The sequence below is a fragment of the Salvelinus namaycush genome, chromosome 33 (genome assembly GCF_016432855.1).
Source record: "Salvelinus namaycush isolate Seneca chromosome 33, SaNama_1.0, whole genome shotgun sequence".
In the NCBI taxonomy this organism is placed as follows: domain Eukaryota; kingdom Metazoa; phylum Chordata; class Actinopteri; order Salmoniformes; family Salmonidae; genus Salvelinus; species Salvelinus namaycush.
In genome coordinates, this window is record NC_052339.1 from 21,052,463 (window position 1) to 21,068,814 (window position 16,352).

General features: G+C 45.1%; 1 protein-coding gene across 1 annotated transcript in view; it reads right to left on the reverse strand.

Moving 5' to 3' along the window:
* Nucleotides 1-16,352, reverse strand: part of LOC120027722 (traf2 and NCK-interacting protein kinase-like) — a 58,406-nt gene that overhangs the window by 11,322 nt on the left and 30,732 nt on the right. The window contains exons 21-30 of the mRNA XM_038972712.1: nucleotides 12,089-12,264; nucleotides 11,551-11,653; nucleotides 11,019-11,159; nucleotides 4,313-4,424; nucleotides 3,939-4,115; nucleotides 3,288-3,431; nucleotides 2,278-2,412; nucleotides 1,982-2,082; nucleotides 1,668-1,817; nucleotides 1,032-1,191 (exon numbers count right to left, since the gene is read on the reverse strand). Coding sequence (XP_038828640.1) covers nucleotides 1,032-1,191; nucleotides 1,668-1,817; nucleotides 1,982-2,082; nucleotides 2,278-2,412; nucleotides 3,288-3,431; nucleotides 3,939-4,115; nucleotides 4,313-4,424; nucleotides 11,019-11,159; nucleotides 11,551-11,653; nucleotides 12,089-12,264 — 1,399 coding nt within the window. The remainder of the gene's footprint in view (nucleotides 1-1,031; nucleotides 1,192-1,667; nucleotides 1,818-1,981; nucleotides 2,083-2,277; nucleotides 2,413-3,287; nucleotides 3,432-3,938; nucleotides 4,116-4,312; nucleotides 4,425-11,018; nucleotides 11,160-11,550; nucleotides 11,654-12,088; nucleotides 12,265-16,352) is intronic.

The following is a 16,352-nucleotide window of genomic DNA, read 5'->3' on the forward strand; positions in this document are numbered from 1 at the left end:
GCTTGGGGCTGGATCCAGTTGATGATTTGATACAATGTTGCACTTCACCAGCAATAGCTCAAGTCAAGACAGATAAAAAGGGAGGCAGAGAGGCGGAGTAGAGAGATGAATGTGAAATATTTTCGAAAATGTTTAATTGTCGACTTTTGGCCAATGTATTTTACTTAGTTGACGATTAAGTTATAGGCTTACTGCATTGGCCTGAAGGCTATCTCTGAGTTCTATGCTCTCATTTCTTTAGCCGCCAATGGATCACAGTGTATCAATGTGTCCACATGGCAGAGGCTGATGCTCTCGCCTTAGTTGAGTTTTTACTTTGACTTTTTTATTGTTTTACTTCAGATTCATGATTAATCAAGTAACACTGATTTTGAGAAACAAAAACGTTATTAGTGAAATGAAACTGTTCCACGAAAATGCGCATATAAAAATAATCATAACTGGCATGTAGATCGGTAGAGATGGTAATATAAACTGTAGCTTCCCCAACCTTGAAATTCACAAGCTGCCTATGGTCTTCACTATAACACTCCTTAAAAAATGGTGAATATGCAAGCGCATGCACATATAGGAGGTCCAGTGAAAAAATGTGCCCGCCATTAGAAACTGATTCGTTCTGGAGCTGGTCCTGGTTGGGGAGCAGGGGCTGGAGTTGGGGAGCAGGGGCTGGAGTTGGGGAGCAGGGGCTGGAGTTGGGGAGCAGGGGCTGGAGTTGGGGAGCAGGGGCTGGAGTTGGGGAGCAGGGACTGGAGTTGGGGAGCAGGGGCTGGAGTTGAGTCTGGGGTTGGAAGCTGAAAAGACTCGGAGTCCTAGCCTTACTAGTGGATCAGAGGGGGATAGAGAGGGAGTATAGAGGGGTAGTGAGGGGTAGTGCATGGTTGTGCGGAATAGTGAGGGAGAGGGGTAGCCAAGGTTAGAGAGGGACTAGTGGGAGGTATTGAGGGGTGTATTTTATGAACCAGTGAGAGGCATAGAAGTGTTTGTGAGGGTGGCAGTGAGAGTTGTGTATATAGTGTGTGTGTGTGACCTACCAACAGATGTAGGCATCTCTCCCCACTGCAGCACCACGTCTTTAGTGATGCGTCCGTAGGTGTTGACGTAGACGCCCTCGTCCTCGTAACACAGCAGCATCTCCATTCCGTCGGTCCGCGGCAGCACCACGATGGCATGGGGCGTCACCTGACTCTGAATCTGCCGGGGGCGATAGATACCACACAGTGGAGGGGTGGGGGGCTGGTGTCAGCCTGGCTGGCACAGAACACGACCCCCGCAACTCCTCTACCTCCAAATCTCTCTTTCTCGCCCTTCTTTCCCTCCCTCCTTGTCTTGTGGCCAGCTCCCCACCCCCCTGTGCGATGAGAAACTGCTGCAACAACGGAATCTCCCGCTCCATCAGTCACACAATCACCATGGTAACACACAATGTCAACAAAACAGCCTTGTCATGGTTTCAACAACATAAATGGTAACCGTCATGGTATTTGAGCCCTGAAACCAGAACCGTCACACGGTAGGTACGGTTACCATTTAAAAGGTAGTAGTTCAGAGGGAAACCATCTTCTCACCACCAGAGTGCAGAAATCAGATGTTACCTGGTTCAGTAGTCCTTCTCTGACCACGCACGCACGCACGCACGCACACACACACGCATGCACACGCAGCCTTACGTGGGAGGGGATGTAGATGTCATACGGGTTGCCAGAATCGACATCGATTACATGAAACCCAACGCTGGAGCCATAGATGACCTTTAACCTCTGACCTTCCTCCACTGTCAGGTCAACCAGCTGGGGGCGGTGCTGTAGGTCAGTGAACGACTGACAGACAGAGAGTGGGGAACAGAGAGACAGATAGACATTATTGAGAGAGATACTGTAGAGAGCATTCAGCTACAAAATGACTGCTGTGGCATCACCCAGGTGGGAGCTACACACTGGTAGGGGAGGAAATAAGATAATAAGATAATATTTCTGTGTGTTACCTTGAAGGCCATGAACTTGTGGTAGGGTTTGGGTGCCCAGGCGTAGATCTCCACTGAGTTCTTCAGAGCGATCACCAGAAACTTGATCCTCTCATACTTCACTGGAAACACACACACACACACACACACACACACACACACACACACACACACACACACACACACACACACACACACACACAGGAGTCAATCACTTGTATTAGTACCGGTGATAATGCCTTGGCTTTAGCTTAATGGGCTAATGCAACACACAGACACCCAGGGTTAAACGTCATGCCCCCAGTCCACACACGTACCGACTTTGTAGTGCACACAGCCCTCCAGCTCTCCTACAGTGACCCAGCCCTGCTTCTTCTCCACCTCGGGGTCGTTGTGTAATATCCTGTTCCTCAGCCAGGACAGGTAGTACACACGCAGCTTATTCTTCTTCCCTGGAGGAGGAGAGGGGAAAGGAGAAGGGAGAGAGAGGAGAAAGGAGAAGGGAGAGAGAGGTGAATGGAGAAGGGAGAGAGAGAGGGGAAGGGAGAGGAGAGAGATGGGAAAGGAGAAGGGAGAGAGAGGGGAGGGGAGAGGAGAGAGAGGGGAAAGGAGAAGGGAGAGAGGGGAATGGAGAAGGGAGAGAGGGGAATGGAGAAGGGAGAGAGGGGAATGGAGAAGGGAGAGAGGGGAATGGAGAGGGGAGGGGAGAGGGGAGGGGAGAGGGGAGAGGGGAGAGGGGAGAGGGGAGAGGAGAGGGGAGAGGGGAGAGGGGAGAGAGGGAATGAGAGGGGAAAGGATAAGGGAAAGAGGGGAGAGGAGAAGGGAGAGAGAGGGGAGAGGAGAAGGGAGAGAGAAGGAGGGGAGAGGAGAGAGAGGGGAATGGAGGAGAGAGGGGAGGGGAGGAGAGAGAGGGGAAAGGAGAAAGGAGAGAGAGGGGAAAGGAGAGAGAGGGGAAAGGAGAAAGGAGAGAGAGGGGAAAGGAGAGAGAGGGGAAAGGAGAAGGGAGAGAGAGAGAGAGGGGAAAGGAGAAGGGAGAGAGATGGGAAAGGAGAAGGGAGAGAGAGAGAGAGGGGAGAGGAGAGTAAAGGGAGGGGGAGGGAGGGAAAGGTCTTAAGCCTGTTGGCTATTTGAGAGTGATCATAGAATCTGAACAAAGCAATGCTACAGGCCTCCAGCTCTTTAGGAAACACAAGACTGCCTTTTGGGGCCAGACAGTTAAAAACCACAAAGTCAAAAACACACCATAAATCTTCCTCGATGGGGCCACAGAACCCTTTGTTAAAGTCTAACTGTGTTCAAGTAGCTGTCTTGCTGCAATCAGTCCTACCAGATATGGTAACCAGGACGTTGAGGCCCTCTAGAACGTCCATCTGTTGGAAGCGTCGGCGATTGATCAGGTTATACACCTTCCCCTGACCACTGCGGTCCAGCAACATAAGACCGTTCTCTGTCCCCACCAGCAGGTTCACACCTAGACACACACACACACACACACATTTAAAATACTTTATTTGAATCCACAAATCACATTACAGTCAAGAACAATTCCAAGATTTCATAGGTCATGGATATGTGGACACTTACAGATACAAAAGTCATGGATATGTGGACACTTACAGATACAAAAGTCATGGATATGTGGACACTTACAGATACAAAAGTCATGGATATGTGGACACTTACAGATACAAAAGTCATGGATATGTGGACACTTACAGATACAAAAGTCATGGATATATGGACACTTATAGATACAAAAGTCATGGATATATGGACACTTATAGATACAAGATTCATGTATATATAGACAATTATAGATACAAAAGTCATGGATATATGGACACTTATAGATACAAAAGTCATGGATATATGGACAGAGAAAGCACCACACACACACACACACACACACACACACACACACACACACACACACACACACACGTGTCAACATATATAACGTATATTTGAAGTGTCTTACCCCAGAGAGCAGCACACAGTATCTCAGAGTTGAAGCGCTTCTTATATTTGCGTATCTCAGGCGTGTCGCTATGAGGTCGTATGTTGGTCGGGTTCACGTTGACCACACTGATCTTTCTGGCCTCGTTCAGTCTGGCCTGCTCCTGCTCCTGAAGCAGCAGCTCATTTGCAAAGAGAGCTGCAACCACAGGATAACATTATACTAATGTTCACACAACCTTTTAAACTTACAACAACAGGACACCCTGTACAGTATGTTCACACAACATTACAACATTAGAGCAACATTCATGCAACCTCCTCCTTCCTAAGCAATTTACTGGCAACAAGAGCTAGAGCAAAGATGACAGAAGATTGACAAGATAACTGACTCACCAGAGGCAGAGTTTTCATCATCATCATCGGTGGGGGAGGTTCCGTAGACTCGTGGATCAACGAATGGCGTGAAGGAGGAGGACTTGGAGCCACTCCCACCGCCCATGCCATACTGCAAATCAGAGAGAGGGGGGGTGGGATCAGGACCTCAGAGCATTATAGGTAGGGTTCAGAGTTTTCCCTGACCATCTAAACAAGAAAAACTCCAGGCCCCAATTTCTGTCCTGAGGTAACAGGTTGCCAGGTGGTGAGAGTTTTCAGCATACACTTACGGGTTGCCAGAGCAGAAAGTGTGTTGAGCAACATTAGGCTTGGTTTGCCATGCAAACACACAGCATGCAGAGGAGAGAGAGCAGAGAATGTGACCAGCAAAAAAGGAAGGCAATGTATGGAAGAAATGGTTATGGACTGGGTTTAACTAGGTTAGAGTGGGTTTAATCGCGAGCCAGACAGACTCAGCGTCTAGGTCCAAGTCAGACTTGACAGGGTGAGTTTTTTTGTTTGTTTTAGTACAGGATGCAGAGAGAGCACAAGGGCACAGAGCCACAGGGCTAGGTAGCCAGCAAATCCGACCCGCTTGCTTACAGCTACATTAAGGTTGGACAGGCTTCCTGTGTAGATTAAGACACCACAGAGCTGGTGCGAGATATGGCTCGGACAGTGCCTCAATTCAGGGACGAGAAATACGTTGTACTCCGAATTGTCCCATTATCCCAAATGTTACTCCGAGAAGATTAAACGACTGCTACTGTGACTTGCACCCGTTGTCTCTCTCTCCTCCGTGCTGCAGCGACCACCACAGAACATCAAAGTGTTTATCGCGCTGTCTGTGTTCGCACCGGACTAGTATTATCAGAGAACCTTGGAGTTTGCCAAAAAACAATAGGTTATTCTGATTGGAAAGTTTACTCTCCTGCCATGTAAAAATTACTGCCACGGCAGATTAGGACGGGATGTGGTGTTTTGTGCTCGTGCACATAAATACAAAACCCGACCCCCCCCCCCAGTAAAACTAATTCCGTCTGAATATGGCTCAATAGAGCCTGACCTATAGCCAGGGCCGGTCTTTGCCATTCTGCCGACATAGGCGAGCCCAAAAGATGAAACCCCCTGCAAAACTACTCATCCCAGTAATCAAAATGAAGTTGAAAAGACATCTAAAATAAGTATTTCCCAGACTTTGAACTTACACGGAACCCAAACCGGCTACACGCGTGGGCCATCGTGCGCTATCGTGCATTCATTTATTTTGTCCCACTACACCAAACGCGATCACGACACGCAGGTTAAAATATCAAAACAAACTCTGAACCAATGACATTAATTTGGAGGCAGGTCGAAAAGCATTAAACATGTATGGTAATTTAGCTAGTTAACTTGCTGTTGCTAGCTAATTTGTCCTATTTAGCTAGCTTGCTGTTGCTAGCTAATTTGTCCTGGGATATAAACATTGAGTTGTTATTTTACCTGAAATGCACAAGGTCCTCTACTCCGACAATTAATCGACACATAAAGAAGCTAGCCAGAAGCTAGCCAGTTCACTGGCTAACGTTAGTATTCAGCTAACCACGGTTGGCGGTCATCAGCTATCCTTTAGCTCGAAAAGCTATCGCCAGTTTTGTACAACGCGACTCAGACCAGAGCATAACGGACCTATTTTCTCTCCATATCCCCGGATTTCTACCGCACGCATTTACACCTGGATCTTGCAGCTAGCTAGCTGCTATCCGAGTGACTATTGGCTTACGTCGGTCCCGGAGCAAACATCAATTATTCCGGAGCTAGCCAGCTGAAGAGTTCCATCAGCCACTCCTGGGCTACAATCACCTATCCGGACCCGTTTTACTGCTGATACGGAGCCCCACCGGGCCTTCACGACTGGACTACCGACGTTATCTGCCCGAGGGACTTATCCAACTGGCCCCTCCGTCGCGACGTAACCTGAACGCCCATCTGCGGCCCGCTAATCATTAGCTGTCTTATCGGCTGCTATCTGAATAGGTCTATCGGACAATTTTCTTGGGTCACTATAACTATATCTATTTTGCCAATTGGATTGGTCCCCTCTACCACACGGAACCCCACTAATCTACCGACGGAAACGCACGAGGTGGCTAAAAACAGACCTCCATCCTCTGCCAGCTTGCTACCCATGGCCCGGCTAGCTGTCTGAATTGCAGTGACCCCAACCAACCTCACTACTCACTGGACCCTTATGATCACTCGGCTAAGCATGCCTCTCCTTAATGTCAATATGCCTTGTCCATTGCTGTTCTGGTTAGTGTTTATAGACATCACCTGGTTTCAATAATGTTTCTAGAGACAATATCTCTCTCATCATCACTCAATACCTAGGTTAACCTCCACTGTATTCACATCCTACCATACCTTTGTCTGTACATTATACCTTGAAGCTATTTTATCGCCCCCAGAAACCTGCTCCTTTTACTCTCTGTTCCAGACGTCCTAGACGACCAATTCTCATAGCTTTTAGCTGTACCCTTATCCTACTCCTCCTCTGTTCCTCTGGTGATGTAGAGGTGAATCCATGCCCTGCAGTGCCTAGCTCCACTCCTATTCCCCAGGCGCTCTCTTTTGATGACTTCTGTAACCGTAATAGCCTTGGTTTCATGCATGTTAACATTAGAAGCCTCCTCCCTAAGATTGTTTTATTCACTGCTTTAGCACACTCTGCCAACCCGGATGTCCTAGCCGTGTCTGAATCCTGGCTTAGGAAGACCACCCAAAACCCAGAAATTTCCATCCCTAACTATAACATTTTCCGACAAGATAGAACGACCAAAGGGGGCGATGTTGCAATCTACTGCAGAGATAGCCTGCAGAGTTCTGTCCTACTATCCAGGTCTGTACCCAAACAATTTGAACTTCTACTTTTAAAAATCCACCTCTCTAAAAACAAGTCTCTCACCGTTCCCGCCTGCTATAGACCACCCTCTGCCCCCAGCTGTGCTCTGGACACCATATGTGAACTGATTGCCCCCCCATCTATCTTCAGAGCTCATGCTGCTAGGTGACCTAAACTGGGACATGCTTACCACCCCAGCCATCCTACAATCTAAGCTTGATGCCCTCAATCTCACACAAATTATCAATGAACCTACCAGGTACCACCCCAAAGCCGTAAACACGGGCACCCTCATAGATATCATCCTGACCAACTTGCCTTCTAAATACACCTCTGCTGTTTTCAACCAAGATCTCAGCGATCACTGCCTCATTGCCTGCATCCATAATGGGTCAACGGTCAAACGACCTCCACTCATCACTGTCAAACGCTCCCTGAAACACTTCAGCGAGCAGGCCTTTCTAATCGACCTGGCCCGGGTATCCTGGAAGGATATTGACCTCATCCCGTCAGTAGAGGATGCCTGGTTATTTTTTTTTAAATGCCTTCCTCACCATCTTAAATAAGCATGCCCCATTCAAGAAATTTAGAACCAGGAACAGATATAGCCCTTAACCAACACAAAAACATCCTATGGCGTTCTGCATTGGCATCGAACAGCCCCCGTGATATGCAACTTTTCAGGGAAGTTAGAAACCAATATACACAGGCAGTTAGAAAAGCCAAGGCTAGCTTTTTCAAGCAGAAATTTGCTTCCTGCAACACAAACTCAAAAAAGTTCTGGGACACTGTAAAGTCCATGGAGAATAAGAACACCTCCTTCCAGCTTCCCACTGCACTGAGGATAGGAAACTCTGTCACCACCGATAAATCCACTATAATTGAGAATTTCAATAAGCATTTCTCTACGGCTGGCCATGCTTTCCACCTGGCTACCCCTACCCCAGTCAACAGCACTGCACCCCCCACAGCAACTCGCCCAAGCCTTCCCCATTTCTCCATCTCCCAAATCCAGTCAGCTGATGTTCTGAAAGAGCTGCAAAATCTGGACCCCTACAAATCAGCCAGGCTAGACAATCTGGACCCTTTCTTTCTAAAACTATTTGCCGAAATTGTTGCAACCCCTATTACTAGCCTGTTCAACCTCTCTTTCGTGTCGTCTGAGATTCCCAATGATTGGAAAGCAGCTGCGGTCATCCCCCTCTTCAAAGGGGGACACACTCTAGACCCAAACTGCTACAGACCTATATCTATCCTACCCTGCCTTTCTAAGGTCTTCGAAAGCCAAGTCAACAAACAGATTACCGACCATTTCGAAACCCACCGCACCTTCTCCGCTATGCAATCTGGTTTCAGAGCTGGTCATGGGTGCACCTCAGCCACGCTCAAGGTCCTAAACGATATCTTAACCGCCATCGATAAGAAACAATACTGTGCAGCCGTATTCATTGACCTGGCCAAGGCTTTCGACTCTGTCAATCACCACATCCTCATCGGCAGACTCGATAGCCTTGGTTTTGCCTCGCCTGGTTCACCAACTACTTCTCTGATAGAGTTCAGTGTGTCAAATCGGAGGGCCTGTTGTCTGGGACTCTGGCAGTCTCTATGGGGGTGCCACAGGGTTCAATTTTTGGGCCTTCTCTCTTCTCTGTATACATCAATGATGTCGCTATTGCTGCTGGTGAGTCTCTGATCCACCTCTACGCAGATGAGACCATTCTGTATACTTCTGGACCTTCTTTGGACACTGTGTTAAAAACCCTCTAGCCGAGCTTCATTGCCATACCACTCTCCTTCCGTGGCCTCCTACTGCTCTTAAATACAAGTAAAACTAAATGCATGCTATTCAACCGATCGCTGCCTGCACCTGCCCGCCTGTTCAGCATCACTACTCTGGACGGTTTTGACTTAGAATATGTGGACAACTACAAATACCTAGGTGTCTGGTTAGACTGTAAACTCTCCTTCCAGACTCACATCCAAACATCTCCAATCCAAAGTTAAATCTAGAACTGGCTTCCTATTTCGCAACAAAGCATCCTTCACTCATGCTGCCAAACATACCCTTGTAAAACTGACCATCATACCGATCCTCGACGATGTCATTTACAAAATAGCCTCCAATACCCTACTAGCAAAATATTGAGTCCCTGCCCTTGACAAAGTGGGCAATGCTTATCAAACATCGGCATCAGCCCTCACCAAAAGAGCCCATATGTCACTGGTTGAGAGAAATTGTCATTGTTTTTGGGCAGAATTCGAGGTTTTGTGTTGTTGTTGGATGTGTTGTTGCTACCTAATGAGTGGGCAGGCCGTGCCTATAGCATATCCTAACCACATCAATAAATTGGTTATAACAAACTCTGAACACCGTAACACATATGAACTCAAAATGGATGCGGAGGACGTGACAAATAAACTTGAAACGGGAATATTTTCCAGGTTGCTCAGGAGGTAAAAGGGAAGTCCGGTGTGTGGAATAAATGTGACTAGTTGTGGAAAATACTGGAGCTCAAGAAAAAGAAGATAAGGAGCAAGCACTGCGTGCATATCATATATGACTAACACGTGTTGTATAGATTACAATAGAATTTTTCTGACCATTTGGAACAATGTAAACAACACTAAATAAAGTATAAGTGTACCAGAGAGTCTGTTAAAACGTTGTTTTTTTGTTAAGCCTTTATTACAGCAAAGACTAAACAGTCGCATTCATTCATGAATGCAATTTCCGAAATGGAACGGTAGGTATATTTATTGTTTAGCTAATTATTCAAGGAGATCAAGAAAAATATGCGTTATTATTATTATAAATATTATTTTCAAACAATTTCAAACAGTGTAAACACTAAATAAATTAGAAATAATACCAGAGAGGCTGTTCTAACAAAGAAAAAAAAGCCTGTATTACAAGATCAAAAACAGCCGAATTTATGAAATTGCTGTGTGAAGCATGGTGCTCACGGAATCAGTAGGCTATTAAACACACACTCAAACAGGCAAGAGAAGCAGGATCTGTCTTACTTCTGTATATATATTGATGATTTATAAAGACAGGCACATTTAACAGTTAGGCTATTGATTATAGACCTACTTAAGTTCTGGTTTCCTCTCTCCTCACTTTTCTTAGGCAAAAAGGCAAGGGCTGTATTGTCATCTCCTCATTCTGCTGCTGCCTCCGGCATTGTTCTCTAAACCAATATGCTGGTTAACTTTGCTATTATGCACATAGCAACATGGTCTAGGAAAAGGCGCCAATTCAACAGCGCTTTGAATTAACCGCTGCCGGCGACCACTATCCAACGTGGGAGAAAGCGCATTTGTTATAAAATAATATTATTTTTATTAGTGTTGCACCATTGTTTATGTAATATAAGCATATACAATTTCAGTAGCACTGGACTGTGAGCGATGGACTGTGCCATCCGCACGGCCTCCACAATGGATCAGTCCACACAGCGCGAATCAGACAGGTGTCTTGTACACCATGATTATTATTATATATTTTTTTCTGCTCGACTAAAGAATCTTGGTCAGCCAACAGCCTATCTACCAAATAATCGACCAGTCGACTAAAAGGGGTCGGCCCTAGTTGGGATAATGGGACAATTTGGAGTACAACGCATTTCTCATCCCTGGATTGAGTTACGTTTCTGAGCCATATCTTGCACTGGCTCCATGGTGTCTTAATCTACACAGGAAGCCTGTCCAGCCTTAATGCAGCTGTAAGCAAGAGGGTCGGATCTGTTGACTAGGGAGCTTGTGTGTACAGGGCTAGAATGTAGGGGGTTTGTGTGTAGAGGGCTAGCAAATAAGGGTGTAGGGGTCTAGTGAACCTACTTTGGGGTGGCTGCGCCCAGAGCCATCGCCAGGGGAGACCATGGGGGAGGGGCTTTGCTGCACCAGATCGGGCAGATTGGCGTTTCGGGGGAAACCGTTGCTGTCGGCGAGAGCGGAGTTCCGCCTCCTGTCCCCATAGGTCTGGAACAGAGAGAGAGTGAGGGCCACTCTACACACTGATCTAAGTTCAGATTAATGTATTTCCTTGTGATGGGTAGGATTTGGGAAAGGTAAGATGATTCTAGATTTGTGTTGAAGGTAAGGTTAAGGTTGGAATCTAATGGTTAAGGTTAGGTTTAGGGTTTGGAGGTTCATCTGGATCTGTGGTTAAGGGGGATGTTCTGCCACTGATGTGGAAGGTGGGTAAACCCAAAGACTTGAAGAAGCTGAGCGACGGCTGGTGACAATGCAGAGACTCATTCTACACAGACAGACACACGCAGAGCCGAGTGCATGCCAGGATGCTGAGTTGTGTATTAAGCAAGCAGAGCGAAGCCCAGGGGTCAGGGGTTAAAAGTGAAAGGCGACTGACCTCTCTCATCATCAGGGTGCTGTCTTGGGAACTGTTGCCGTAGGAATCATTATGTCCTCCCATCACACCGTACACCTCACCACTACTCTGCCCCGCAGCCGGCCTGACACAACACACACACACACACGTTTAAAATACTAAAAGATGCACTATGCAGACATCGCTCTGCCATTTCCTGGTTGCTAAAATTCTAATAGTAATTTAAGTTTATGTGACAAAACAAGCAAGTATAGTGTAGAGAATCATTGTCACATTTAAACCACTGAAATATGGTTTCCAGAACCAACAATATTGTATTTTCAACTGTTTGAAACTGGTGTACAAAACCCAAAGTAAAAGAAGCAAATAGTGCACATACTGTAGAACACATCTGCCGCTTTTTAGACTTGCTTTCAATGGAATTACAGATCTATAACTCACATTTCTATGTGGATTTGGTCTGGTTGCCCAAAAGTTACATATTACAGATTTAAAATACATAGCTACAATAAAATAAATGCATATATTAAAATGCAAATAAACACACACACACACTCACATGATGCGTGGGGTGTCGCTGACAGACACAGAGCCGTCGTTACTTCCTCCCTCTCCCTCCTCGTCACTCTGTGACTCGTCACTGGATGAGGAGTAGTCCGTCACCTTGACGGGCGGGCGATTAGGCTCCTCCCCCTGACGCAGCTCCCTCAGCTCCTTGGCTAGAGCTGTCAGGTCCTGGAGGTGAGGAGGTTAAAGGTCAGTAGAGGATATTATAAAAGGTCAGCACTCACGTCGTGGGTGCAGTAACAGTTGCTTTGATTTATGGGGAACATTTTATTGGCACAACATTTTAAACATACATTTTTCAGCAGCTAACTCCTTCCTCAGAGTGTGAGTGAGGAACAATGAGGATTCAGTCAGGATGCAGTCAGGAAAGGTCACTAACAGAAGGGTTAGGTTTCTGGGAACTCAACCCTTATGGTCAGTGGTTAGAGGTTATTTGTTATCTGTTTAAGGGGAAACACAGCTCCAATGCTCCCCAGTCTGCCTCTGTCACACGGCACAGGTAGAGCAAATCAGGTGAGCTAGAGGAGAGAGGGGCGTGCACAGGGCCGGATTAATGTAGGGGCCAAAACAGGTGAGCTAGAGGAGAGAGGGGCGTGCACAGGGCCGGATTAATGTAGGGGCCAAAACAGGTGAGCTAGAGGAGAGAGGGGCGTGCACAGGGCCGGATTAATGTAGGGGCTTAAACGTTATTGTTTTTATTATTATAATTTTATCCAACCAAAGAAGTCCGCTCTCAATGTTCAAAATACATCACAGAAAGAATAATTTAGCCACAGAGGATTTTTTATTGTTTTTTAAATAATGGTGGTTAACTTTATCACAAGCACTATCAGGTATTGGTCAAAATGAAGGAAAAACCAACACAAAGTGTATTAACATAAAGTGTCTTAAAAGGGTGTTGCGTCACCACGAGCTGCTAGAACAGCTTCAGCATAGATTCTACATGTGGACCTAAACCATGCCAGGAACACGCCCCCCACACCATAACATATACTTTGTATCCCTTGTTTACTCAATTTTGGCAGTTATCAGTATGCCAACAGTCGGCAAGGCCACAGTTTGGGCAGCATGCAAGCCAAATATAGGTTACAGCTTGTTGCGTTGTGGCCATAGACATATAATCCATAGAAGGGTATTGTAACCTCTTACCCTGGCAATTTGACTGTTAAACTCATGGGTACAATAGCAATGGATGCCAGTCCTGACTTGAATGGGAACTGCCATCTATGGATTATATTTCTATGGTTGATTGCAGCTGTCGGTTTGCCTTTTGCAGATTTCAAAATACAATGGCAGGAAAAACGTACAGTTTGGAAAGAAAATGCCTACTGCTGAAAAAAGATGACTAGTCTGTCTGTAGAACCAATATAAACATACATTAGCTAACAGCAGCACTGGTTTTCAAAGTAGCTTATCTTGAGATAGGCTATTGCCACCCCTACCATGTCACAACACAACTGATTGGCTCAAACGCATTAAGGAAAGAAATTCCACAAATTCACTTTTAACAAAGCACACCTGTTAATTGAAATGCATTCCAGGTGACTACCTCGTGAAGCTGGTTGAGAGAATGCCTAGAGTGTGCAAAGCTGTCATCAAGGCAAAGGGTGGCTACTTTGAAGAATCTCAAATCTCAAATATATTTTGATTTGTTTAACACTTTTTTGGTTACTACATGATTCCATATGTGTTATTTCATAGTTTTGATCTATTCACTATTATTCTACAATGTAGAAAATAGTAAAAATAAAGAAAAACCCTTGAATGAGTAGGTGTGCCCAAACTTTTGACTGGTAATGTATATTGCCTCCTAATATTGTACAATCTGTGTGTCGCTTCATTGACCTGGGCTATTGTTTGTCTGAATTAAAGACCAGATTGATCTCAGTTTGTCAGTGTCAGAGTAGCCACTCATTTCTGTCATTTGTGTGGTATTAAAAAATGTTCAGTCAATGTCTTCTGTCATGTAAATGATGAATTGCATGAAATGCGTTTTTAAAAGGCCGATTTTTTTGGGCCTATGCAACAACAAAAATAATCTTGTGAGGAAATCCAAAAAATGCCTCTGCTCAATTAATAGCCTATGCCACATGGCAAACGTTAGTATGGCTTTATTTATAAAGGGTATTTTTCTTCAACAGTAAATTTAACACGCATCGAATTGCATCTTGGTGCACAGACTTGTTTACACCAAATGATTTGTGTGCCGGGAAGGGGAAAAGGGGGCTATAAAAATAAATTAAAAAGCCTCGGGGCCAATGATTTCTTAATCCGGCCCTGGGCGTGCATGTGAAAAGAGGGGACAGTGTGGATATGAGCGTGCACATGGGGATCAATAGATATATTACCAACTCCTCCTGGATGATAGAGGGGGAGAGAAAATAGAGAAAGACAGAGTGGGAAAGAGAGGCAATAAGAGAGAGAAAAGGGGAGAGAGAGAGAGGCAAGAATGAAGCTATAACTACTGCAGGGATACACAAACCTTTGTACTCCAAGAGAAAGATTGCGAGAGAGAGAGAGAGAGAGAGAGAGAGAGAGAGAGAGAGAGAGAGGGCTGTGGCGGTTATGACATTTTGTCAGCCGTTTGTCATGCAAAAGACTGCCAGTCTTACGTTAATTGACTGTTATTTAACAAACATGTTTAGCATTTCCAGGCCTTCACGTATACAAGCTACAGATGTGTGCCTTTGGAACATCTACAGTTTAAAAAGTCTAATAAATGCACACATTTGTTTACATCCCTGTTAGTGAGCATTTCTGCTTTGCCAAGAGAAGCCATCCACCTGACAGGTGATGCATATCAAGAAGCTGATTAAACAGCATGATCATTACACAGGTGCACCTTGACTGGGAATAAAGATCAACTCAGCAAAAAAAGAAACATCCTCTCACTGTCACTGTGTTTATTTTCAGCAAACTTAACATGGGGTAAATATTTGTATGAACATAAGATTCAACAACTGAGACATAAACTGAACAAGTTCCACAGACATGTGACTAACAGAAATTGAATAATGTGTCCCTGAACAAAGGGGGGGTCAAAATTGACAATTTCAGGAATCTTTTATTTCAGCTCATGAAACATCAGACCAACACTTTTACATGTTGCGTTCATATTTCTGTTCAGTGTATTTCAGAAGAACAGAATATGAGTTGGCCTACTGTATGTTATCTGGCTATGCGCCATGCCATAGGCTGTAGACTTGTTCATTTAGCAGACAAGATATGCTTATAAGTCCCGTGCCATTATTATATATTATATGATTTTATAGTAAGTAATATAATAACTTAGCTGAATAAAATAGAAAGTATATTTTCCCATTCCGTAGTGAGTGTGCATATGAAGTGGCTATGTTGAGCGTAAAAGTGATAATTTGAAACAGGTCCTATACGTTATTTAGAGTTATTTGCCAACTTTATTTGTGAATGATACAAACCTTAGAATATCTTATAAATCAAAACATATATGGGCTGCATGATGCATCTGGCTATTGATGATTTGAGAAAGTCACAAAACAATAAGCTTGCCTTCCATTCCTTGCCTCCGGCTGCTCACGCTGTTCTCTCATCAAGTGATCATATTTTCACCCATCAGACTATTATCAATTAAATGTTGTCTTTACTCATATATTAAAAGTGGTTTCGATTTAGAATGGCCCATTATGAAATGGGCAGGAACAAGGACAGGTGGGAAAAAGACGACAACAGTATGCACTCGAATAACGAATGGAGGCCGATTTCTCGCCTGTTCGTTTTTCAATCATGCAGGCTATTCTGGTTATTTCACTCCAGGCATCAACCACTGTTTGAGGAGCATGCAGCCTCTCGCTGGGCGACAAGTGATATTCCTCCCAAACTGTATGCCATGGGCTCTCCAACCCTGTTCCTGCAGCTATCTAGTGCTCTATATGCCATGGGCTCTCCAACCCTGTTCCTGCAGCTATCTAGTGCTCTATATGCCATGGGCTCTCCAACCCTGTTCCTGCAGCTATCTAGTGCTCTGTATGCCATGGGCTCTCCAACCCTGTTCCTGCAGCTATCTAATGCTTCTTTTGGGAAACCACGTGAAATCTGTTGGGGAACATCAATAGTAGCTTGTTTCACGATGAAAAATATTTGATGAAACTGTTAACAGCCCCTCTCTCTGCACACTCGAGAACGGAATGAAGGAGAGAGGGGAGGAGATGGAAACGCATGGTGAGATATTCCGTAGTTAAAGGTAATGGGTCAATCTATTATGAAAATACCTTATTACT